General features: G+C 39.7%; 1 protein-coding gene across 30 annotated transcripts in view; it reads left to right on the top strand.

Moving 5' to 3' along the window:
* The window catches only part of DOCK10 (dedicator of cytokinesis 10), a 263,891-nt gene that overhangs the window by 188,777 nt on the left and 50,065 nt on the right, over positions 1-25,049 (top strand). For all 30 annotated transcript variants that reach the window (XM_070619963.1, XM_070619973.1, XM_070619968.1 and 27 more), the window contains exons 20-29: positions 2,378-2,501; positions 2,697-2,818; positions 3,185-3,271; positions 6,236-6,328; positions 6,707-6,825; positions 8,691-8,760; positions 12,128-12,241; positions 15,628-15,699; positions 21,079-21,225; positions 24,882-24,965. In XM_070619963.1, the coding sequence (XP_070476064.1) occupies positions 2,378-2,501; positions 2,697-2,818; positions 3,185-3,271; positions 6,236-6,328; positions 6,707-6,825; positions 8,691-8,760; positions 12,128-12,241; positions 15,628-15,699; positions 21,079-21,225; positions 24,882-24,965 (1,032 nt within the window). The remainder of the gene's footprint in view (positions 1-2,377; positions 2,502-2,696; positions 2,819-3,184; positions 3,272-6,235; positions 6,329-6,706; positions 6,826-8,690; positions 8,761-12,127; positions 12,242-15,627; positions 15,700-21,078; positions 21,226-24,881; positions 24,966-25,049) is intronic.

The following is a 25,049-nucleotide window of genomic DNA, read 5'->3' as shown; positions in this document are numbered from 1 at the left end:
GGTCCACATTCCTTGGCTTGTGACCTCCTTGCAGCAACTTCATCACTCTGACCTCAGCTTCCCTCCTCACATCCCCTCTGACCCTGACTCTCCTGCCTTCCTCTGATAAGGAGCTTTGTGATTCCCTGGGGCCCCCTGGATGAGCCAGCGTAATCTCTCCATCTCAAGAGTCTTAATTTAATCACATCTGCAAAATCCCTTTTACTACGTCAGGTAACATTTTCAAAGATTCTGGGGACTGGGACACAGAGGACGTCTTTGGGGTGCTATGATTCTTCTCTCTACCACATTTTGTTGCACGTCAATCATTTTAAAACCAATTAAAGGATCACCAGTGAAACCACAGACCTACCTAGCCTCATCTCTTTCCTCCATATCCACTTAATGCTCTTAAATTTTTTTCCTGTAAATTCATGACAGAAAGTTAAAAAAAATAAGTGAAAGGGCTATTACCACATTATAGAATATTTACTGTATGGGTTGACCCCTTGGCAAAGCCCACCTGAAAGATGCATTCTCTGTAGACATATAAGATTTTTCCTTTTTTTAAAAGAATAATCTCACTGTTAACTCTGGCTTTTAATCCTTCTCACTCTCATGGGCTTCCCAGAATCCTTGTAAAAACCATGAGCTTTTCCACAGGACAAACTGTATATAATGAACAGTCTGATGAACTCTGTAGTGCACGTTCGAAACTAAGGTTTTATTTTTCTCTTTATTATTACAAAAAAGTGATTGCATTAATTTCAAAAATGAGTATAAATTCTTCCAAGGCACTGTTGTAATATAATGTGAATATTTGCAATATTTATTAAGTGAAGGATGTTTGCATTAATATTTAGTTAACTGGAATTCTTGAGTACTTGTTGCATTCCCGTGTGCTCTTTATGTTAACTAAAAAAAGAAAATTTCGTTTTATGGCATTGTTAATTGTTGTATATTTTGTATACCGGCTTTTGTGATCAGGTTAGCATGCTGGTATACAGAGAATATGTAAGCTTGTAAACCAATCTAATTCAGGAGCTCTCAACCTTTACCGTGCACCAGAGTCACCTGGAAGGCTTGTTAAAACACAGATTACGGGAACACATCTCAGATTCCATAAGTCTGGGCTGGGGTCTGAGAATGTGCATTTCTAACAGATTTCCAGGTGATGCTGATGCTGCTGTTCCAGGGACAACATGAAAATCAATGTAATAAGTCCTTTCCAGAACAATACAAAAATGAATCAGCTAGATAAACGCACAGAGAGTCTAATAAATAAGCTCATAGATAATTTGTATGGCTCTCTATCACCTTCTTGCTTGATTTTTGGCTATTCTGGGAACTCCCTAGTTGCTGATATTAAATTGAACGCAAGTTACATGGGATTCCAGGGTGCCGTGGTGATCCAAAGATGTGGGTTCTTGTTCTAGGAGACCCATTACTGGCTAGACCATCCTCCTAGTGACTCTAAGCCCCCTCACGTCTCTCACCTTGGTTCCTCCTTCTGTATCATCCTACTTCACAAGGTTATTGGGGAAATTAAATGACAACATATATGACAGAGGTTTGGAAACTGAAAAGCACTATAAAATATGGAGGGTTTCAAAACATTTCTTTCCAGGAACTGAAGTATGCTCCTCATTAAGGCTATCCTGAACCTATATCAATTTTATGTTTTATGTTTATTCAGAAGCATTATTTATAGAGCTATGCATGACCTCTTCACAAAATGGCTCATTACTTAGTTACAACAATATATATTTTTAGGCAATTTACACCACATATTTTTTTGTTGTTGTTTTTTTTAAAAGAGATGGGTTCCATGCTTAAGTTACGTCATTTGCTACTGCCGTGTTTCTCAACAATGTGCCTGTGAATCTCCTGGGGATCTTATTAAATGCAGATTCTGATTCCGTATGTCCGGGTTGGTGTCTAAGATTCTGCATTTCTAATAAGCTCCCAAGTGATGTTCGTGCAACTGGTCCATGCACACACTGTAGGAGGCCAGGACTTATTTTTCACTCAATATTGTCCCTTGATGATGGGTCCTCAATCTGCCTTCTTTACATTCTACAGTTGTGTCTGTGTGCGTGTGTGTTTGTGTGTATCTGAATCCATACTATAGTAGCATAAATTATCTAATGAGAAACACTCGGTGTTCTAAATGGTCATCATCTACCACAATAAAGAAGTAAAAATATCAACATCTTAACACTAACTACTAGCAAGATGGATATTTATCAAGTTAAATCAGTCCTTCTAACACTATTAAATACGGACCTAGATTTCAGTTAAAGACTTTTTAAAAGGCCAAGGTGCCTATGCTTTGTCCTGCCCTGACCCTGGGCAAATTATTTGAATCTCAGTCATGCTATTATCTCTTTCATTGCAGGTGAAAATTGAGCTACCAACACAACTCCATGAGAAGCATCATATTCTGTTTTCTTTTTATCATGTCACTTGTGACATAAATGCAAAAGCTAACGCCAAAAAGAAGGAGGCTCTGGAAACATCAGGTACTGACAGGAAGCAATCTGAGATAGTTATACATGTCATCTGTTTGGCTTGAATTGGAAAGTATTTTAAAAGCTCTGTTTTATTGAAATTTTTTAGTGCAGTTTGGTATTCATAAGTGATAAATAGCTTTATTTTCACTCCTCGTCATGGAGGTTTGTACTCAAAAGTTTTCTCTTTGCTGTTCCTTTGGACAGTTGGATATGCATGGCTTCCTCTGCTGAAGCATGATCAGATAGCTTCTCAGGAGTACAATATCCCAGTAGCAACAAGCCTGCCTCCCAATTATTTAAGCTTCCAGGATTCCGCAAGCGGAAAGGTATGGAAAGGGGTATAATCTAAGCGAAGAAAATACATGAGCTAAGTGGCATGAGGTTATCTTCTTTCTACTATTTAAATTAACCCACTAAGGTGTATGCATCATTGTAGTTACAAATCAAGTATACCTATAATATTTTCAATATTTTGTTTAATTCATGGCTAGTAAAAATGATCTTTTAAAAATGATCCCCTGATATCACATTAGTCTGATTTACCAATATTGCCATGTATTTACATCTTTTATTTTCCATCTCTATAGTGATATAAGGTTAGTGGATCAGGATGGCAAATTAATATAAACTAAAGAACCTATTTTCTTTCTCTCAAACTGCCACGCTGACAGTAACAAACTCTTTTTTTGCAGCATGCTGGGAGTGACATTAAATGGGTTGATGGTGGCAAACCACTTTTCAAAGTATCGACATTTGTTGTATCAACGGTGAATACTCAGGTAAGTGTCATCCGGAAATAGCAGCATCTTCTCCAACACAGATTTATAAGGTGTCTCCCGTGTTTACGGGAGGAGACTCGCCATTTCACAAGGTGTCAGAAGAGCAGGTGATTGAAAGGGAACAATATTTGCGCCATAATCTTATGCCTCTTCCAGGAGAGATAGAATACCCTAACCCGTAAAAGCCCAGGCGCTATAAAACTGCAGACCATGATACCAGAAGTGTATTTATCAAGATGACCCTCCCCTTGGAAGATGATTTGCTTCCAGTGACAACAACCAAGTGTTAAAAATGTGAGATGTTAAAAATAAAGACTTTGGACCTTCACCTCAAAACTAAGTCTGGGGGCTGGCCTAGTGCTGCAGTGGTTAGGTGCGCATGTTCCTCTTCGGCAGCTGGGGTTCCCCGGTTCGGATCCCGGCACTGCTTGGCAAGCCATGCTGTGGTAGGCGTTCCACATATAAAATAGAGGAAGATGGCATGGATGTTAGCTTAGGACCAGTCTTCCTCAGCAAAAAGGGGAGAATTGGCAACAGGTGTTAGCTCAGAGCTAATCTTCCTCAAAAAAAAAAAAAAAACCTAAGTCTAATTCCCAATGCCTACCCAAGACTCCCTCAGTGGCAAGACCATGAGGTCAGTAGAACTTCATTTGAGAGCCACCTTGGCCAATTTCTGGCTCAGTGACCCTGGACAAGTCACTTCACCCAGCAGTCCTTATTTCCTCAGCAGGAAAATGACAACAATAAAATGTCTCTACCTAAGGTTGTAGTGAGGGTCAAAATGAGAAATTTTGTGAAAATATCTCATGAACTCCAAAATGCTATACAAATGGAATTATCATTGTCGAATCACCACAAACTCGCCCCTTCCATTGCAAGGCAGATTATTTTACCATAAAGTGAGGACTTTTATGGTACCAATTATAAACTACAAAGCAAATTATTATAACTCCATAGAGTATGTATTTCTCCTTTCTTAAATTCAGTGTGGATCTGCTTTTTGATTGTAGTTTCATGCTGCTCTATCTCTAGCCCATACTTGGTTGTGAAGAAAAACGAAATAATCCAGGTACCACATATATATTGGATCAAGATTTCTCTCAGTAACCTCTGGCGCCTCAAGCCAAATTTAGTCCTCTTTCCTAGTCCTATACCCATAACTCCTTAAACCCATCTTTTCTCTGATGTCATCAGCCCTCGTCAAGTCCCACAAAGTGGTCATTCTCCACCCAGTCCTGCTTTTATATATCTCAGAATGTCCCCACTTTCTCTTTCTCATGCTTCCTACTGTTTTCCTCCAAACAGCCCAGCCTCTCTCTGACCCACCGCTACTCACCTTTACCTGCATCCACTTTCACCGCCCACACACTCGTCACCCTGGGGGGACCCATTCATCTTTCCTCCATCAGTATTTACCTCAGTTTTCAAATGCCCACGACCCTCTCCTACACTGTGCCCTCCTTAGTTCCCCCAAGACCCAGTGATCCTTCTGACACACAGGCTTTCCTCAGCCAGGAAATTCTCTTCCTCTCTGTCTCCTCTCTCTTCATTGGCCTGGCCAGCTCCTAGCCATCCTTCGGATCTGGCTCAAATGTCACTTCCTCAAAGAAGCCTTCCCTATTCCCTGATCCCACAGACATGCTGAGTCGTCTTGTCATACACCCACATGGTACCTTGCTTTCCTTTGAAGCACTTGTTTAATTATGATCAAATAAGTATGTGTGGAAATCGTGGTTTGGTGCCTGACTCCCTGGCATCATGGAAGGACCACAGAGGAAGGGAGTGGGTTTTCCTTGCCCTCTGCTCTGTCCTCCGTGCCTGCCAAGGGCCTGGCACATAGTCAGCTTTCAATAAATAGTTGTTGAATAGATGAATAAATGAAGTGAATCTAAAAATATTGTGCGCACGCACACACACACACACACACGTACAGACACTGACCTGAGGGAAAAAGCAAACCACAGATGCCCTTCTAGAATCGACAAATGCCAGAGAGTGTATCTTCACTAAAATTCTGTGAAATCTCACTTGCTGACTGCACACCTCCGACCCTCAGTACAGAACTTAGAGAATTTCCAAGGTACCCTCGTCAGGAAGTAGCACTAAAGAGTGTATTAGTCTGCTCAAGCTGCCGTAACAAAATACCTCAGACTGGGCGCCTTAAACAACAGAAATTTATTTGCTCACAGTTCTAGTGGCAGAGTTGGTTTCTTCTGAAGCCTCTGTCTTGGCTTCTAGATAGCCACCTTCTCGCCGTGTCCTCACGTGGTCTTTCCTCTGCATGTGCGTGTGTCTGGTGTCCAAATTCACTCTTTTATAAGGACGTCAGTCATGTTGAATTTGGGCCACCCCAACTGCCTCATTTTAATTTAACTACCTCCTCAAAGACCTTATCTCTAAATGCAGTTACAATCTGAGATACTGGGAGTTAAGATTTGAACATATGGATTTTGGGGGGATGCAATTCAGCCCACAACAAAGGATAAGAGTCAGTTTTATTTCATGATGTTAGTGTAGACTTCCTAATTTTCAACTAATTCGGGCATTTGAAGTCTGAAAATATCTCAATGCGTATTAAAGAGTACACGTTCCCTTGTGTTAAGGAATATGTAAGAAAAATTAGTAGAAATCTGTAGAAAAAGCAGGAGCAGAAGATGAAAGAAGGCAATTTAAAAAAATGAAAGGAACAAAACCAAGGGAAGTAATTCTCCAGCCATTGTCATGTGGCCAAGAAGGAAAACAGAGCTAGGAGAATGAAATAGGAGAGGGTGAGCTTCGTCCTGCAGGTGGAGCCTTCAATGTGCCGGAATGTCTCGAGGGAACGAAAGCACTGTCCCGCTGTCTCCTTGATAAAGCACTTGCACACTGAGGCCTCTGTCCTACAGAAATGCTCACCTCCCATCACCATGATTGTTACGCAGTTTATGTGTCATCAGAAATAAACGCTTTTTCTTGCTATTTCAGGATCCGCACGTGAATGCATTTTTCCAACAGTGCCAAAAAAGAGAGAAAGATATGTCTCAGTCACCTACCTCGAGTTTTGTCCCCTCTTGTGAGGTAACATGACATGCAAATCATTTTCATGATCTCCAGGGTGGGAATAGGCAAAAGAGACCCATTGAGTAGCAAACAAAGAGGTAATAATTATTTCACTTTTTCTAAGTAGTCTCTGTTTGTTGAGTAAAAAAACAAGCAAAGATCAGTTTTTCCAAAAGAAAGATGATTGACAATCAGAATCAATTGATTTTAAATTAGTTAATTAAATACAGTGTCCTTGCAACATAACCCTCGTGCCTGTATGCCACACTAAATGCAATGAAGAAAACGTCAGATAAAGGTGAACTTCGGTATTCATAGTCAGGTTCTGAAAAACATCAGCAGAATGTTCTTTAAATTTAATCAATGCCCTTTTCTTTTCCTGCCAATTTACTACAGAATTTACTGCGTGTGGAAAAGATTCACTCCATCATGAGTTTTCTGCCTATAATCTTGAATCAGCTCTTCAAGGTTCTAGTACAGAATGAAGACGATGAAATTAGTACAGCGATAACCAGGTACCCATACCGTGGCCTTAGGAGAAGAGACTTGATCATCTGTGGTTACATAAAACTTTTGATTATAGCTGATGGTGTACACTTGCCTTTCATTTGAACACATATCTAAAATTTAAGTCTTTCTCACTCTTGAATTCTTACATTCTAATCATCTGTTATTATCATTCAAGTAAAGTTTTAGGCCTCTTTTTAAACTTTTCCTTTGTGTTTTTTAATTAAACTTTTTATTTTGAAATAATTATAGATTCACATGCAGTCGTTAGAAATAATGTGAAGAGATCCCATGCTCCCTTTACCCAGTTCCCCCCAATGGCAACATCTTGCAAAACTATAGACAATATCACTACCAGGATATTGACATTGATAGAATCAGGGTACAGAACATGTCCGCCACCACAAGGATCCCTCTTGTTGCCCTTTTATTGCCACAACTACTTCCCTCTCATCCCCATGCCCTCCCTTTATCCCTAAAATTTTATTTTCCATATATCTGTCGAATCATACAGTATGAAAATATGTAACGTTTTGGGATTAGCTTTTTTCACTCAGCATAATTCTCTGGAGATTCATCCAGGTTGTTGCATCTATCAATGGTTCATTCTTTTTTATTTCTGAGTAGTATGCCATGCCACAGCATGTTTAACAATTCTCCTATCGAGTGACATCTGGGTTGTTTCCAGATTTAATATCTATGAGATAAATGCCCAGTGCAATTGCTCGGTTATATGATAGATAGTTGCATGTGTAGTTTTTAAGAAAATACCAAATTGTTTTCCAGAGCGACTATACCATTTCACATTCCCACTAGATGTCTTTTTTAATATTCAATTTTTCTTTAACTGTTATCACTTTGTTTGTCTATATTACATTCTTTCAACAATCCTAATCTGTCTAGTGACTTTGGCAATCACCTTTCCTCTTTCTAAAGATAGTGCTTTGAATTAATTATTGAATGATATATTCCTGATATTCTTTTTTTTAGCTACTAGTTGCAGTACTCTGGAAAACCATTTCTCTTGACATTGAAATATTTCCAGTACCTTCCTAACTCACAGGCATATTATTAACCTCTTTCAGAATGAGAATGTTTAGCCTTGTTTTGAAAGTAGAGCCCTGAGGCTCTGAAAAATTAAAGTATTTCTAAGAGTTTCACAACCAGCCAGTTCTGGACCCAGATTAAAAGTCCCCAACTTTGCCTTCAACTGATGCTCTTTTCAGCATGAATATATGGGTCTGTGTTGACAAGCCTCCTAAATATTTCAGCTGATAGATCTGTTGAAATTCTGAGATATTCCTAAGCACTACAGCCATGAAGCAACTGGAATTGTTAATGTGAAAAATTCAACCCATCCCACCACCGCTATGAGAAACCCTATCCCAGCTAAGGGGAAAAAGCACAAAACCCTACATCTTCGCCTAATTACTTTTTCCAAAAGCATATATAGCGCCTCTAGGTTGGATGGGAAGCCCTTTTAAAATGGAATAGGATAAGTAATTACAGGTTAAGTTCTTAAGTTTTAATCAGGTACTAAAAATGATCACTTTTCCAAGAAGACAATGTCAGCAAACACGCAGATCGTAATAGCCCAGTCCACTCGGGCAAAAAATCTGCAACGTGATACTGCAGCCCTAAGACACTACTTATATCTTAGTGTTTAGAGATTTCAAGGTTGGAAATGGCTAACAGGTGATATAACTATCAAATACTCGGTACAGGGGAATAAGGGGGATGAAGGGGAAGTCTGAAATTGATTCATTCATTCGCTAATGATTAAGTACCCAGTTTACCAAACACTCCAATGACAAACCAAGTGGTGTTTTCCTGCATTCTCCAGAAAGGCCACTGAACAGCTCTGTGTTTCTAGGGTTTTGACCGACATTGTAGCCAAGTGCCATGAAGAGCAGCTGGACCACTCCGTCCAGTCGTACATTAAGGTATGAAATCAGCACTTGAACATTGGTCATATCCCCTTGCACTGTGTGGCTTGTCTCATCTCCTGTCTGCAAGAAGTGGGAAGTTACTCCCTTTAGCGGGGTGGTGCCCACCCACAGCAATATTAAGCATTCCCCTTAGCTACTTAGAAATCTGTCTCTTTGCATTGATGGGCTAGATGTATTGCTTAAATGTTTAAATGTATAAATAACATGTACATGCGCAAATGAATATTATATGGGGAGAGAGAGCAAAGAAAGAGATAGAGGAGAAAACTTTAATGTAAAGTCAACGTTACAAATAAATGAAATTCCCGTGTAAATTTAAGGAAGATTTTTCCTCTTGGTTTGTTGAATGCTCTATGTTTCTTCTGTAATGTTTTCTTAGCTCTTTTTATTGTTTTCTCAGGCATTATTTCATTTTCCCAGTTACTGTATATTTGTACCTGCTTCTGGTATGTTAAGTCCTTTATCCTCTGGCATGAACCACTAGCCCATTCCATCAGTGTGCACTGCTTCCTCCAGTGTCCTTCGTCAGGTGTTCACTTGGACATGTCTATATTCTCATTTCCAGTTGGCCTGTGAATTAATGCCAGTGAACTTGGGATGATGTTTGCACCTTATAGTTGCTGCCTAAATGTCGTCTTGAATAAAAAGAAGGAATGCATCCAGAGATAAATAAGAGTACCTTAGTAATACTTTATAATCCATGGAGGACCTAAATTTCTACTTTTTTCTATGCATAGATTAAATCTTTTTGAGGCATAGACTTTTCTCAATTAAAAGAATATAGTTAATTAGTATATATGGATAGACATATACTGATATATTTTAGATGGCTAGAAAGATAACTAGAGAAAAGTTTTGGGTCTTTTGTGCTAGAAACTTGTAAAAAAATTTTAAAAGCTCTTGTAAAAGGAAATAACTGGAAATTTCAATCTGGTATGAAGCCCTCTGAGATACCATCAGTGTGGAATTTTTTTCCTTACAGTTTTATATCTATATAAATGCTGAAATGTTAGTTGTCTTCCCAAATACCTAAGTATGAATGTGTACCCTTCCTTAACATAGCCTGTATGCCAAAAATAGACTTCACAATAATGTCCCTGTGGTATAATTTACCCAATAAGATCTACATTTCAATTTCAGAAAGCCAGTTCCGCCTAGAAATACCTCTTTAGTTTGCTCTCTATTTAAGACAGAGTCATAGTGTACTCTTCCAGTGTATTGATGAATTTACATTCAACAGAAACATCTACAGAACTTTCACTCTCCCAACACTTACCTCCATTTTCCATTTCAATCTCCAAAGGGGCTGAGAAGAAAAACATTCCCCAATCCATATTACACAAAGGCATCTTCATTTCAACACAAGTACATTTACCTTGTTCCAATGGAATCATTGAAACTTTCTTCAAGAACCCACTGACGTTGTGACTATTTTTGTGACAGTCAAGGCTGGTTCCTTAAGAGAACCTTAAGTCAACTCTCAGATGCTACCTATGATACTCAGAGAGGTATATTGAAAATGCATCCTAATATGGTCTTTCTTTTTAATCAGGATGTTTGAAATATCCTGAAGAGACCATTTGATTTTGTAATATCCGAAATTGTTTATTTAGTTTGCCTTGAAGTGATTCAAATCCAGAAATACACCTGTGTGGAATTTCAAGTTGATAACAATTCCTAAAGATGTTTTATAACATATTTTCATGTATCTAAAATGAAGACAGCCTAGTGAATATAACCAACTGAGATTTTACTCCGGAAAGAGCACTAAACTAGCAAGTGAGAAACTAGGTGCTAGTCAAGTCTGAATAGTTAACTTGAGTAATCAACCTCTCTGAACCTCATTTTTCTCCTCTCTGAAGTGAGATGGGATGGAACAAATGAACATCCGACTCTGTGATTCTATGATTGGACTCGTTGCAGTACGTGGTTTATAGCCTGACCTTGACCAAGGAGTCTGATTTTTTTACCATAGGTAGAAAAAATTATTTTTTAACATATAGATAATTATTAAGGTCTGCACCTAGGAATATAATAAAAACTGATCGGCTGGTACCAACACGTGCTTCAATGTCTTTGAAAGATGTGCTATTCAGTGTAATTGATATTTATTCAGAAGCAAACTAAACACCATTTCAAGTTCAGTGGTGCTAAATGCTGCTAACTCACCCCATCTACAATACCCAAAATGCGTACATACACCATGTCTCTTTCAAAGATGTATGTCTAAAGTCAGTCTAATTAAATGCCATGGTTTACAGCAACTCTTGGCACTGACACGTTCTAGCCAAAATTTTAAAATAAGAATATTTCGGAGCTAGTTTAAATGCCCCTGGGGCTAAATGGCAGTGCATGGGGTTAGGTAGTTGATGACTACCCTCATATGAGTTGTAATCCATGAGGGGAAAAGATTGTACTCCTCCTGATTTTAGTTAGTTTCATGCACCTCTTAGCTTTGTCTTTCTCCTCTGGAATGAGCTTGGAGAAGTCAGGCCCCATCAAGACAACTTAGCTGTCAATGAGCTACGAAGTTCAAAGAAATGATCATAGATTCAAATGTGAATGTGCTTCTGCTTTGAGTTTCTTCCCTGCCTTCACTCTTGCTTATAGTGAAGTGTGAATTGTGACTACTATGAAGAAATTACCTTCCTTGCGGCAAACCCAACTCATAAGTAAAATATCATAATTCAGTAATAAGCATTTTATATTTGAAATGTACGCACATTAGTTGAAACTGATATCCTTAAAATATATGAAGAAACACTGAAAACTAAAATCATTACATGCACTCAGTGGTGCATGCCAAAACCGACCTTTTGAGGAAAAAAAAGTGGGCAGCATTTGTGATCTTACTGACAGCAGATGTTCATGAACCCTTTGATAGCTGTGTCTAAGCATGAGGTGGTAGACCCTGGGCGTGTGGGGAGCTCACCTACTAGCCTCTGGAAGGCACCTGCTTCCCCACTTGGCTATTTGAGTGGGTGCTCTACCCTTTCAGGATGAAGAATTGCTACCAGGTCACCTGTTACCAGTGGAAGGAAGGAGAAGGGGAAATTTGTCCTAAGTAGGTGGGTCAAAGCCCCCCATGTTTCCCTGAACCCACTAAGTTGCTCTCTGACTCTTTCTTTTGGTTTCTACAAAAAGAGTTTCAAGGAGAGCTTAGGTAAGCAAGGCCCTACCTGTGCAAAGCCCTAAATAGGAAGAGGTGTGTATTATACTTATCGTTGGGCCTTTGTTTATTTCATGACAAAATCTGGCATGAGCAGCTAATTTTGAAATATGAGTTACTCATGGAACATAATTATTGAAGCTTTGTTTTTTTAAAGTATTTAACTTTTTTCACTCTTTGGATTTTCTTCAGTTCGTTTTCAAGACGAGGGCGTGCAAGGAGAGAACTATACATGAGGAACTGGCTAAAAATGTGACTGGTCTTTTGAAATCAAATGAGTCAACGACAGTAAAGCATGTCCTCAAGGTAAAGAATTTAAAGACAGTCCTTTAATTGTTAGTATGAGGGATGGCTTGCTCTCAACCCGGAAATAGATAGGATTCATTGATTTACATAGACCATTTCTCTTGTAGTTTCTAGCCTAAGCTTCATATTGAAACAGTAGCATATAAAAATATTAAGCAAAAAAGATCTATGTCAAGGGAACAGATCACCTTAAAAAGCAGAAAGAACCCTAGTTAAGTCCTTTGACCTAAAGGCAAAATGAATGACTATTAAGAATGACCTAAAACATTCAAAGATGCTAAGTGTACCAAAAATAAGGTTCATTGGGTTTTTAGGCTCAGTAAGAGGAAAAATACAAATAAGAGGATTAATGATGTATGAATGAATATGATAACAATGGAGAGGAAGCAGAGAAACAGCCACTCTTTGACTCCCAAAAGTTGAAACACATACATTTGTAGGAACATAAAGAAGAGAGAGGGAGAAGCTTATACAAAGATAACTCTAACTTATTCTAGAATAGCGAATTTAGTCCCCAACTAAATTAATTATCTGTCATGACTTCACAGATGGATGATTGATTCATAAGTAGCTAGAATGAGAGGGTGGAATCAATAAGCATCAACGTGAGTTCACTCAAATCAGATCATCCTAAGCCAAGAAATTTGTTTGTTTAAATTAGCCTTATGAGTATATTTATTCAGTTTATCCAACAAATATGTTCTGAGGGCCTCCCATGTGACAGGCACCATCCTAGGCACTTGGCATGTGTCAGAGAATAAAATAGAGATCTCTGCTCTTGGGGAGCTGACATTCTACCAGAGGATAAAAACAATAAACTACAGATATAAAAACAAAGATATTAAATTGTGTGTTAGAAGATGAGAAGTAGTATGGGAAAAGAAAATGTCAGGCAACCAAGGGGAATTGGGGCCACTGAGGGTGTGGGGTGAGGTTTGCAGTTTTAAATAGAATGGTCAGGATAGAGCTCATGAAGAAGGTAATACTTGTACAAAAAATGTGAAGGAGGGGAGAGAGCTGGCCATGTGGATGTTGAGAGTAGGACATTAAAAGTAGAGGGGAAGACCCCTACCATAGATACAGCATGCCCGATGTACCTGAAGGACAGCAGGGAGGCCAATGTGGGTGGAGCCAAGTAAGCAAAGAAGAGAGGAGGCAAGATGAAGTCAGAGAAGCAACGGGAGTTTTGGCAGGTAGCATGAGGTCTTGTGGGCCCTTGTCAGGTCTTTGATTTCCTCTCAGAGGGAAATTGGGGGCCATTACAGGATTTTGAGCAGAGGAGTGACGTGAGCTGAGCTTGGTTTAAAAGCATCCTTCTGATGGCTATGCAGAGAATAAACTGTCATAGGGTGAGGATGGAAACAGGGATCGCTGGGGACAGCTGCATGCTGGAGGAGCAGGGTCCTCTGGGGACAGTCAACGTTCAGTTAAAAGACAAGGTGAAGGGACTGTCTGGAGGAGAAATTGTGTCTTCAGGAGATTTTGCTGATCATGGCCCATGAGTTCCAGTGGGTGGGTTTCAGGAGATGGAAGCAGTGGGTGTATGGAAACAAAAGGGAATGTGGGTGCCTACCAAGATTAGAGGGCAGGAGAGGAGTGGGGCCTTCTGTTATCAGACAAGAACAGGGACAAAAGACTCAATTTGATTCGTTTCGGCAGACTCAAGGTAAACAGCAAAAACAGGCTGGAGTGCTGAGGGAGGAAGAGTGGCAGGTGTCCGTTGAATTAAGAGACAAATGTTGGAACATTTGGCATGATAGTTAAAAATATCATTTTGGACAAGATGGGGAAAAGGAGATTTTAACAGGGTGCCTTGTGTTAATTAAATATTTCCAACAACATGAATTTCATTTCCAGTATCTACATTTCCAAGTAGCCATTTACGTTTTTTTTTACTAAAAAGTGACCCCTTCATTAAGTTAGAGCTGCCTCTTTAAAACTTAAACCTCCTCCCCTCCTCATCTTAATCAGTCCTCTAGAGTTAGGACTCAGAAGTGTTTAGCAGCATGCTTTGTGTCAGCCTAAAATTGGATATAATTCAAATGCCCATCGACAGTAGAGCAGATGAGTAAATTGTGATTACATATGTGATGCGGTGACAATACAGGACCTCCAGGTACATGACTCAACATGAATGAACCTCAAAACAGAATTTGTTGAATGAAAAAGGCAATCACAGGAGAACACATACAGGATGATTCCACTTATACGAAGTTCAGCGGCAAACAAAACTAAATATTGCTTCAATGTATAATAGTGGTGGCAAAATTAAGAAGCAGAGCAAGGGGATGATTAGCACAGAGTTCACCACTGTTGTCTGTGGTGGAGGGGATGGAAGGGGAGAGGACCGGGGAGGTGCATTCTTTAAACTGTACATATGCGATATACACTTTTTGTGTCTGGGGTAAGCATCACCCTTAGAGCCAAGAAAGAGGTGCCTTCATCCTGGGATGCGCTTTGGTCTCCTCCAACTGTGCCCATCCCCCTAGGAAAAGGAATGAGAGTAGCCAAGAGAGATGCCCACTGGGAGTCCCTAGCTCCCCTTCTGAACCTGTAAGGATACCTGGGAGCCCCTGCCTCAAGGACCTATAAGCTTATTCCTGGATCTGCTTAGACCTCCTGCCCAGATCCATCCTCCAGAAAGCTAATCTTGATGCCTGGGTGCAACTTTAGACCGAAGCGGGGAGCAGTTTGCAGTGAGAGGGAGGGACTGGTTTGTGGACAGCAAGTGGATGTGCCAGCTGGACAGTCACACATGTGCAGTGGGCCCCTCAAGGTGTAGGACGGAACCTGGGATGGGAAGAGCAGGTAGGCCAGGCACCTGCTCTCCCCATGCCCCCACATTCTGGTCCAGCATTCCAAGTTATCCTGAAGTTATGCTTGTCAAGGTGGGAGGATCAAACATACTTTCTTTAGCACTTTGTCAGCTTGACTTCCAAGTTTTAGATACTCAGACATGTGGCCTTTCATTTTTACTCTGGCTTCTCGCCCTGGAAATGTCAGGGATAGGCCTGCTAATGATATATTTTCACATAAAAAGTTTTGTTTAATTTTGTTTAAGTGAAACAAATAGAATCAATATTTCATAAGATTACTGTCTAATCAACTACACTGGGTAAACTGGTATCTTGTTTTAGTTTAAATATTCTTTGAGATGACTGAGGAACTGAGATGTCTCACACTTATGTCTGACACTCGCTTCTACCATTAGAACTTTGATAAAGATCATCATAACATAATGGAGAATATATTGTTGCTCTGATGCATTTAATTTCAAAGAATACATTTTAATAAAAAGATTTTATAATATTACGAGTTGTAAAGAAAAAAATTATTATTTTACCATAGGGTAATAAATTTCTTAATGTCTTTTCTTTTCGTAACAGCATTCCTGGTTCTTCTTTGCAATTATCCTAAAATCAATGGCACAGCACTTGGTTGACACAAATAAAATTCAGGTAAGATCATAGGTAATATAATGTTATCCAACAATTATGCTGAGTATACTCTCATCAGTTGCATTTGTATTTGCTTTGTAAACTTTAGCAATTTATGTTAATTGCCTTTTAAATGGGAGAAATGATTGTGTGTGTCAGTACAAGTCCTCAGAAGCAGACGCCAGGGCAAAACAGGAAGGGCAAAATGGCTAGGAAGGATAAGGAGGGACAAGCGAAAGGACTAAGAAAGTTCCGACACCTGTGAAAGAAGATGGGGAAGGAAGGAGGATTGGCCAGAAAGAGCCTTGCAGTGAGAAAGTTCTAGCTAGGCCAATGGGCAGTCTGAGAGCAAAGAAGGTTCATTAGAAGATTCCTGCATTGGGCAGATGGTCTGGTTCTGGTACCTCTACAAGCTCAGTTATTGACTTGGAGCATCCCGGGGAGAGTGTGGCCTCGGCATGGATGCTTAAGTGGTTCCTATTTACATTCCTCTCAGTATATTTTGTCTTGAAGGATCATCTGAGCTGTGCACATCATGGATGCCACAGTGCACAGTTTGCACCACTTATTGCACATGTTCGTGAATCTGTCCTCCACAGTTCCCGTGAGCCTCTCTTCCTGAAAGGAAACTTATAAGAGGGAGGCTAGTGGGAATGACTATAGCCCTTGTTACTACTGTTGGCCTCGGGGCCCCATATGGTACTCATCATCTCCCTCCTCTACTATCCATTCTAGATTTTTCTCACCCTCAGCCAATACCTCTGAAGGTCTTAGTGACTTACCTTTGGGTGACCCAAACTCTCATTCTGGAGTGATCCATAGTGGTCTCGGCCACTGGTAATCATACTCTACTCAGACCATTCATAGTTACAATTGGGTAAGGAGGACCAAGAAGCACCCAAGTGGATCACCTAAATTCCACACGTATTTCTCTCTTTTCCCACGTGGATAAGACCAAGAGGAACACTCTGACACGTCCCTCCCCCACCAAGAGAATCAATCAGAACAATATTACATGGGGTGGGGATTGTGGTGCTTACTAATATTGTCTTCATTTACACTCTTGGTGGAGGAGGGGCCATGTCAGAGGCTTCCACTTGGCCTTCCCCACTAGGACAGCTCCTAGCATGGGGCTACACCAAATGCTGATTATGTCAATAAAAATTATACATTTGGACAGGTAAATGACTATTGGGTGGGTCTGTGGACCCACTGTTAACAGAACTTTAGTCAAGACTCCTTTTTTAATTACTGTAAGTTCCCACTCTAACAGGGTGGACATGGTGATGCTTTTGGTCTCCAGATATCAATATCAACTCGGATCTTGCACCCAATAGTGCTTGAAATATATGAGCATTCCCCTCTCCCTTGTGTACAGTCACCTGTGTAAAGTATTGCAGGGAGCTTTCTTTAGGGACCCTGCCTCCTCTTCAGTCAATGGGTACCAGATCTGAAAATTGACTCAGGTCCAGGAACAGAGAAAGGAATCATGACTGTTTATTGGAGTGAACATCCCCATCTTCTAATTGCCCATTCTTGCCTTCTTGGTGGATGTTAAGCATTGCCATTGTTGAGGATGTCTATCTTGTCTGTTGGGATTCCACGTATCATCAACTCCACAACTTTCTGAGAGTCAAGCCCCCTTGGCTTCCCTCCAGGCTTGACATTTGTTATGATAATTGCAGCCCCCTGGCTCCTAGAGATTAAGTACAATCACATGGCCTCTGTTATTTTGGTGACCATCATCCCCATAGCTGGTAGTGAGCCAACACTGCAACTACCTCTCCCCGCTGCAGAGAGGGGACACCACTGAACATCTTGGGATGTGGGTCGCTGTACCTTCTTGATGGCCTTGGTGGATGGTGTGTCTTCCAGGTCTTCCTGTGGAACATGATCCTCTGGTGGGTGTTCCGCTCCCCATATATCCATTCCTACGTGTCCACTTCCCTCTGCGTCTTTATTCCTCCTCTATCACCTATCAGGGCAACTCAGGCATCTCCACTCTGCTTACAATGAGCCATCTCCAAGATTCTAAGAGCCACCCTAACAGTGAGTGATCCATTCCCTGAAGTCTTGTTTAAGACCATGTTCTGATAAGCACCCCCATGTCAAGGAATTTTAATTTATCCACTCTTACATTCTGGCCACCTTGATCAAACACTCAATGTCCAGTCCCAGTGGTACTTCCACCGTGGCTCCTGCTGGTACATGCTAGCTAGTTCTTACAGCTCCTTAGGCTATGCTCTCTGTCTTGCTTTATTAGAGCCAGCAAGGTCACAGCTAGATTAAGCTGGGCTTTACCCCAGTTAATGGCCTGAGCTCCAGAAGAGGAGGAAAGACAGCTCCTGGAGGCTTTGCCTATTGCCTTGCAGGGAGAGGATGGGACACTTTTACTACACTGAGGGTTCAGTGTGCAGAGCCACCATCCTCAGGTCATCCATCCACATGTCCCCATCCATGCTTCCAGACCCAAGGTCTTTACTACCATGGCCTTGACATAAGAATAGCAGACCTGCCTTGGCTGGACATTTGATTATCTCTGGAATTCCAAAACTCTTAATTTTAAAATTCTATGTTTACTTTTCAGCTGTGTCTGCTCTTCTACTTCCAGAGATAAGAGCCTCCTGTCTAGGAGGAAGAGAAAATCTAACATGAAGATAAGGATGACTCCTATCTCTCTGTTGTTAAGCTGTGTTGGAGTCAGGAAACCTCACCACTATAATTCTTGCTCTGCCACTAACATGTTGGATGATAAAAAAGACACTTAACAGCTCAGAGCCTGTTTTCCTATCTGAAAAAAAGAATGGGTTAGACTAAAATCCTTTAGTTCTCATCAGTATGGATTTGATCAAATACCTAGCTCACAGAACACCCCAATGAACAGCCTAAGAATCAAGGAACTCATCATGGACAACATCTTTGTGTCTCATGGTTTATCTTCACTGATTCAAGTTCCATTTTTATTACCCTCTTCAGGGGCAACCCCCACACTCCAGTTTTCTTCCAGGGGCCCATGACCTTCCAATTTTCTAAACCATCTCTATTTATCACAGTAGGAAAAGACCTGGTAGCATCATTTGACTCAAAAGCATTCACAATAAATGTGAATTTATTTGCATTTTCTTTTCAATTGCAAAGTGAATGGTTTTCTCCACCTTTAAAGAAATTTCCCTTATGAGGAGCAAGTGTGGGAGATTCGAGGATGTCAGGAAAGATATCTGGTTTAGTCCTCTGAGAGGCAGCACCTCCATATGACCCCTGCTCTCTTAATCAAGGTGAGTTCCTATTTACCAGGAACTGCTGGATGTCTTCTCAACACTGATCTCTAGTAGCAAAAGGTTCATTGACCTGGCTACACTTTTCGTTTCCCAGCAACCCCGTATTCCTAACAAAACTCCCAAATGCCTGAAATTCAGCCCATGCATTCTAGGCCTGTTCCTTGTGACCTTTGCCACACCAAAGCTCAAGTTACCCAGCACGTTCCAGCTCTGCAGCTTGAGATCAGATCCTGCTGTCATGTCACTTCCCTTCCTCCCCTTTCCTGAGACAGAAAATCCACAATCTCCAGTGCAAGAATTTTCCCACCTCGAGACTTTGGGATGTACTTCCGGAGAACGATTAAAAACATTACTCATGTACTTACCATTCCTCACTTAAGAGTGGGAGTTAAGAGTGGGAGTAGGCCACAGGGTGAGTCTAAGAGGAAGGCAAAATGAAGAAAGAACAGAGGGAATATCAAAGCCCAAGAGATGAATGCATGTCCATGTGAAGAAAATGTTGATGTTGATCTGAGAGGACTAAAAAAATGAAAAGAGGAAAACTATAAATGTGCTTTGATTACTAAAAAAGTGATTGTTGCTTTCATGTGGGCAAATTGTTTACTTTTATTGCCCAAGGTAGATGGAGCAGAATAACAAAAGATGTGTGTGATTAAATTGGTTGAGTTTATTTGTTGTTAATTTAATTTGATTTCAACAAGAAGCTTTAACAATATACGGAGGGTAACCATGAGATCCTCAGAATGCCTATACAGTGGTGTCCTGGTCAATTGGCTTAAAGAAAAGCCAGACCAACCCAGCTCCAGCATCCCACGGTTAAGTCACTGTTGGTTCTATGCAATTTCTGTAACTTCATCCTCCATGGTTTTAATTCTTGCAGCATTGGAAGGATGGGTGCCCAGAATTTTAGAAATACATGATTCAGTCTAACTCTAAATTTTGTGTTTCTATCTATAGTGAAAATGTGAGTCTAGTTTTGTAAAGCTTGTAAAGATGAATGAATCTTATCTATCTCATGCAAGGGACTGTAAATTCACGAACCAGAGACTGAGATGGGAAAGCTCAGCTGCCTGAAACGTTCCCCCTGTGTGCTGGAGTTCAGGCAGGAGGAGTGAATTCCTGGCCCTAAGGGTTGGTCTTTAGGAACCTGTGGAGTTTTATTGCGTGTATGTTATGTAATCTCATAGTCAAGCCATTTTGCATTTTGTAGAAAAAGTATCTTGACTGTGAGGTCCCACTGGCCGTGTCGTGTGCTGTGACCGTGGAGTTAAGACTAGCTGGGACAAACTTGCAGCTCTAAGATGAATAAGGTCTCAGGAGCTAATATTATACGTGGTGATTACAGTTGATAACACTGTATTTTATAATTGAAGTTTACTAAGAGAGGAAAACTTAAACGTTGTCACCAAAAAAAAAAAAAGATAAATATGTGAGGTGAAGGATGTGGTAATTAACTAGATGGGTGGATCCTTTCACAATGTATATGTGTATCAAAACACCATGAGGTTCACTTTAAATATCTTACAATTTTATGTCAATTATACTTCAATAAGACTGAAAGAAATTTTCAAAAGAAGACTAGCTGGAACTCACTAATTATTAGAGGACGTTTCAAACCACTATCTTTACTCATTCAATTACTCATTCATTGATTGCTTATAGTTGTTTATTAGGGAATTCCTAGTTTAAAAACTCAAAATAATTGACTTTTAAATTAAATAGAGAACTATGTGTCAAAGAAAATCTAGAATAATATTCATTAAACCGTTAATAGCAGTTATTTCCTAAGAGGGAATAGAGAAGAATTAAGATGTGAGAGGTCATAGAAAATGTTACATTTGTAAATTGTTCAAATAGTTTGCAATTACTATATGTTATCATCTACTTTTTAATGAAAAAGTGAAAAGTTTATTGGCCAAAATAGAAGGAAATATTAAATGAAAATGATGGAAATCATGACCTTGAAATTAAAAGGGCTTCTATTTTGTTAATTGCTTTCAAGTTTTCAAAAGGACTCTTTTCGTTTGATGATATACAAAATGAAGTAAGTCTTTCTGTTTATTTATTCCAGGCTTAGTGTTTCATATGCCACATTATAAAAAATGACCCATTCTTTCCTTAGCTCTCTCGGGCTCAAAGATTTCCTGAATCTTACCAAAATGAGTTGGACAATCTTGTAATGGTCCTTTGCGACCACATGATTTGGAAATACAAAGATGCACCTGAAGAAACAAGAAGGGCAAACCACAGCGTTGCCAGATTTCTCAAGGTACAGTTATACAAGATCACCATTTTATTCAAGCCCGCATGAGAGTGGATGCGAGATACCCTCCTCGTTAATCAATTCCATCTCCATTTATGATGAAGAGTCAAAACTAGCACAATTAGATGAATGCTTTCTTCTATACATCTTTCCTGCCTGAAATACTTTTAGTATTTTTCCCAAAGACTTATGTAGAACAAAAACCAAGGTAAGATAAGTATCCATTTGAGTGCTGTCAATTCATCGTACCTCTAAATATTTTTTAAGAGAAGAGTGAGATTTTTTAAAGGAGAAGCCACCCTGTGGCAATATTATTCTCTCGGGTATTTCTGCCCTTGAAGTGATGTTCTGGATGGTCTATAGCTCCAACAAGGATGCCAAATAACTACTATGGGAAAACTTTTGGGAATTTAGCATTTTTTTTTAAATTACCTTCAGGTTCTTTTTTACATGATGAGGACATTATGCACTGATCACATAAAAGGAAAATTATCAAAGTGTTGAGCAACCAATTACTAAACTTACTAAATTAAACTATATATAAAATTAGTTACATTTCTTTGCATTACAGGCATTCATATTGAATGGAGAAGAAAAAAAGGCTTAGTCAAAAAAGCTAACATAGAATGATGGTCTATCATTTAACAGATAATACATTCAACTAGAAAGATGTTTTTCTTTCTCCTTTTGCCCAACTCTTGACTATTGTAACCTTGATGAAGCCACTTTTCTTGTTTCTTTATGGTAGACACCAGAACATCCTGGATAGGAATGAGAATTTATAAATAAATACTGATATAGAAAGTTAGGAGGCTGTGGAGTTGGGTGTAAAATTAGGCCAAGTTGTCTTTGGTGAGTTTTAATCCAATCTAATTTCTTTTTTAATGTGTTAAACACTATTTCAAATTATACACTTATACACTGTATTTGTTCTCATCTTGAATTTATTTTTTTTCTTCAGACAATTCACCTCTTAATTTTGCTTTTTCCTTGCTTTCAGAAAGAGAAAGGGATGGTCAGGATTAAGGAGGAAGAGAGTAAAGGAGAAAAAAATCACTTTAGTTTTCAACCACATTTTAGACCCGTGGGAATTGTCTATTACTATGCTAGTAGTTTATCTGAAGTGATTGAGAGAAGAGGGAATTTGGAAAAAATGATGCAAGCAAATTGTGTTTAAGAAACATCTGCGATATTTCTCCCTAAACTGCAAAAAATTATGGATAAGCAAAATAATGGAAAAGACCCATTATCTACCCTTCTTGGCTTAAATGCTCTGTACTTGTAATAAATGTATGCTTTGCATGGAGCTCATTAATGTAAAAGTTGCTTCTGGTGGCATATAAACTAATGTCTAACATAGGGGCAAATAAAATAATGTCCAAGATGAAAAAGGATAAGACAAAGTAGAAAGCTAATGGTGGTAGCAGTGGTCTTGTGAAATCTGTGGGAAAAAGCACAGACTGACAATGGATAAGTATAGTCTATAACATATGTAGTTCACATGGACTGCAGATTGAAAGCAATACTTAATGTGTGAAGCTTATAAATGGAAACATTCTTTTAATATATTGTACATTATAAAAGTCCATCATGTAAGCATTGTTTTACAATTTATAGTTTTAATGGCATTTATTTGATACTGAAAGATTTTTTAAATTTTTTGTAAAGTTTATTGGACGAATCATTTGAACTAGGAAAGAAAAAGGGAAATGGAGAGAAAGTGATTTTTTTTTAACGTAAAATTGAATGTAGCCATTTGGCACAATGCTTATGAGGCACTGCCCCTTAAAAAGAGAAATGACAAGCTTGCCACATAGAGTCTTTCTTCAATCTCAAGCAACCTGAAGTGAGTTTTCATAGATCTCCAGGACGGGCAACCTTCTCCTACCTTCCTCATTCACGGGTGCTGGAGATTGGCCTCCTTCAAAAGCTCACAGGTCTGCTCTGCAGGGTACCCACAGTAGCTCCTGGGAGGTGACAATTGCCACAACTCTGGTTCAATGACAGGACTCACCAACCCCTCCTCCATCAAGCCAAAGGGCCCTTGTCTTCACCAAAGACATCCCCAGGGCTCTTTCTCTCCTGCTCTTTCTTGAGAAGTTTCTAGAGTCCACAGTTGTCTTGGGTGGTCTTCCTCTCTCTGCAAGGTGAGACCCATGCCGTTTCCCAGCAGGAAAGAGAGAGCAGAGGTCTTCTGGGGAGAGAGGTCCATGGTGGGGATGTTGCAAGGGTGACCAGGTTGGGACCTCCTCCTGCAGAGGGAGAGCCTAAAAGGATTTGACACACCTGCTGGGAGCCTGCTTAGTGCAGAAGACACGAAGCCCCTCTTTTCCTCCCGTCTTCCTCTTGTGCGTCTACATCTTCTGAGCCTGTGACTACACTCTGGTGTCCCCTCTCTCCACTGTCCTATTGGGAGATGGGAGGACACGGGAACCATTTACTTTTAACTGAATGAAGAGTTATTGAAAGAGCTTAAATTCATATTAAAAATGAAAATATAAATGAGGCAATATACTAACACAGTAATGAATAGGTACATAAAAAACACTCAGAAGAAGACAAAGAAAAATGGAAATGAAAAACAAAACAACCATATAAATTAACAACTAGAAGAAAGTTATTAGAGAAAATTGCCCTTGTTTACGCACAGGTATTTTTCAGTGGGAGACTTTCCACTCAGCATACTACCTATAACAAGATTTTATGTCCAGTCTTTTCTGAGAAAAGAGATTTGTTTGTAAAATTGAGGAGAGATGCAAGAAATACAAAACCATTGCCATGGACCATCCTAGACTCTTTGGACAAGAAAAAAAATCCTTCCATACTGAGTGGTGCAGTGGCTGAGAAGTTTCCCCGGGTGGTATGCATGCTCACACACGTGTGGATAGATAGAATGAAACACACACACAGTAATGACCCCCACGTGACAATCTGCTATAGTGCCGCCCAAGATACTGCATCAGGAAATGCGGTCCCTGCCTCCTGCTTCATAGCTTTCCAGTGCCGTCACTGGCCCCTGTAGCTTTATTGTGCCAACTTGGAATGCTTGCCTGTCTCCTCCAAACCCACCTACTGTTTAAGTCTCTTATTACAGTTAAGAGAGTTTGACAACAGAATTAGAGTGAGCAGCATCTCTTACCTTCACTCCTCGAATTGAGGCTGCCTTGGCTGAAAAGAAGAGCTATTCTGTTGAAGGAGGCCAGTGAGATCTAAAAAGGCTCTGCTGGCCCATCTCTGCCACCCTTGTTCCTACCCAGTGTTTTACAGCCAAAGAGCTTCACCCAAGGAATTGCGGAACTGGCTTACTAAAAAACAACCAGACAGTGTAACTAACTGATTAAAAAAATAGACAAGTAAAAGTTAAAACTTTCCCTATAAAAAGGGAAGGGCATATTTCATTGCAAAGCTCGTAGGCATGTTTAATGAAATTGATAAATATGAGTTTGTAACTTTCGGGTGTGTGTACTCTATCTAGTACATATTTTAGTTAATTGCCATATGTGGATGGATGCTTAAACATATTGTAGAGATTTGTAAAGCATTTGTTATACAACACATTTAGTTAAATGTTATTTTACTTCCATATATTAAATCATCTTTTCTGAAATCTTTAGTGATCCGTAAAGTAAGAATGTCTGAATTTAGAATTTTATCCTTTTTAGCGCTGCTTTACATTTATGGACCGTGGCTTTGTGTTTAAGATGGTTAACAATTACATCAGCATGTGCTCCTCTGGTGATCTCAAGGTAAGAACCAAATGCAAGACTGCTTGCTGTCTGAACTACCGCATTATAAATAAATAAACTGGTCTCTGTGTGTATCTGCCTAAA

The sequence above is a fragment of the Equus przewalskii genome, chromosome 5, assembly GCF_037783145.1.
Source record: "Equus przewalskii isolate Varuska chromosome 5, EquPr2, whole genome shotgun sequence".
NCBI classification, from domain to species: Eukaryota; Metazoa; Chordata; class Mammalia; order Perissodactyla; family Equidae; genus Equus; species Equus przewalskii.
Note: the sequence above shows the minus strand (reverse complement) of the source record. Positions and strands in the feature narration are given on the sequence as shown.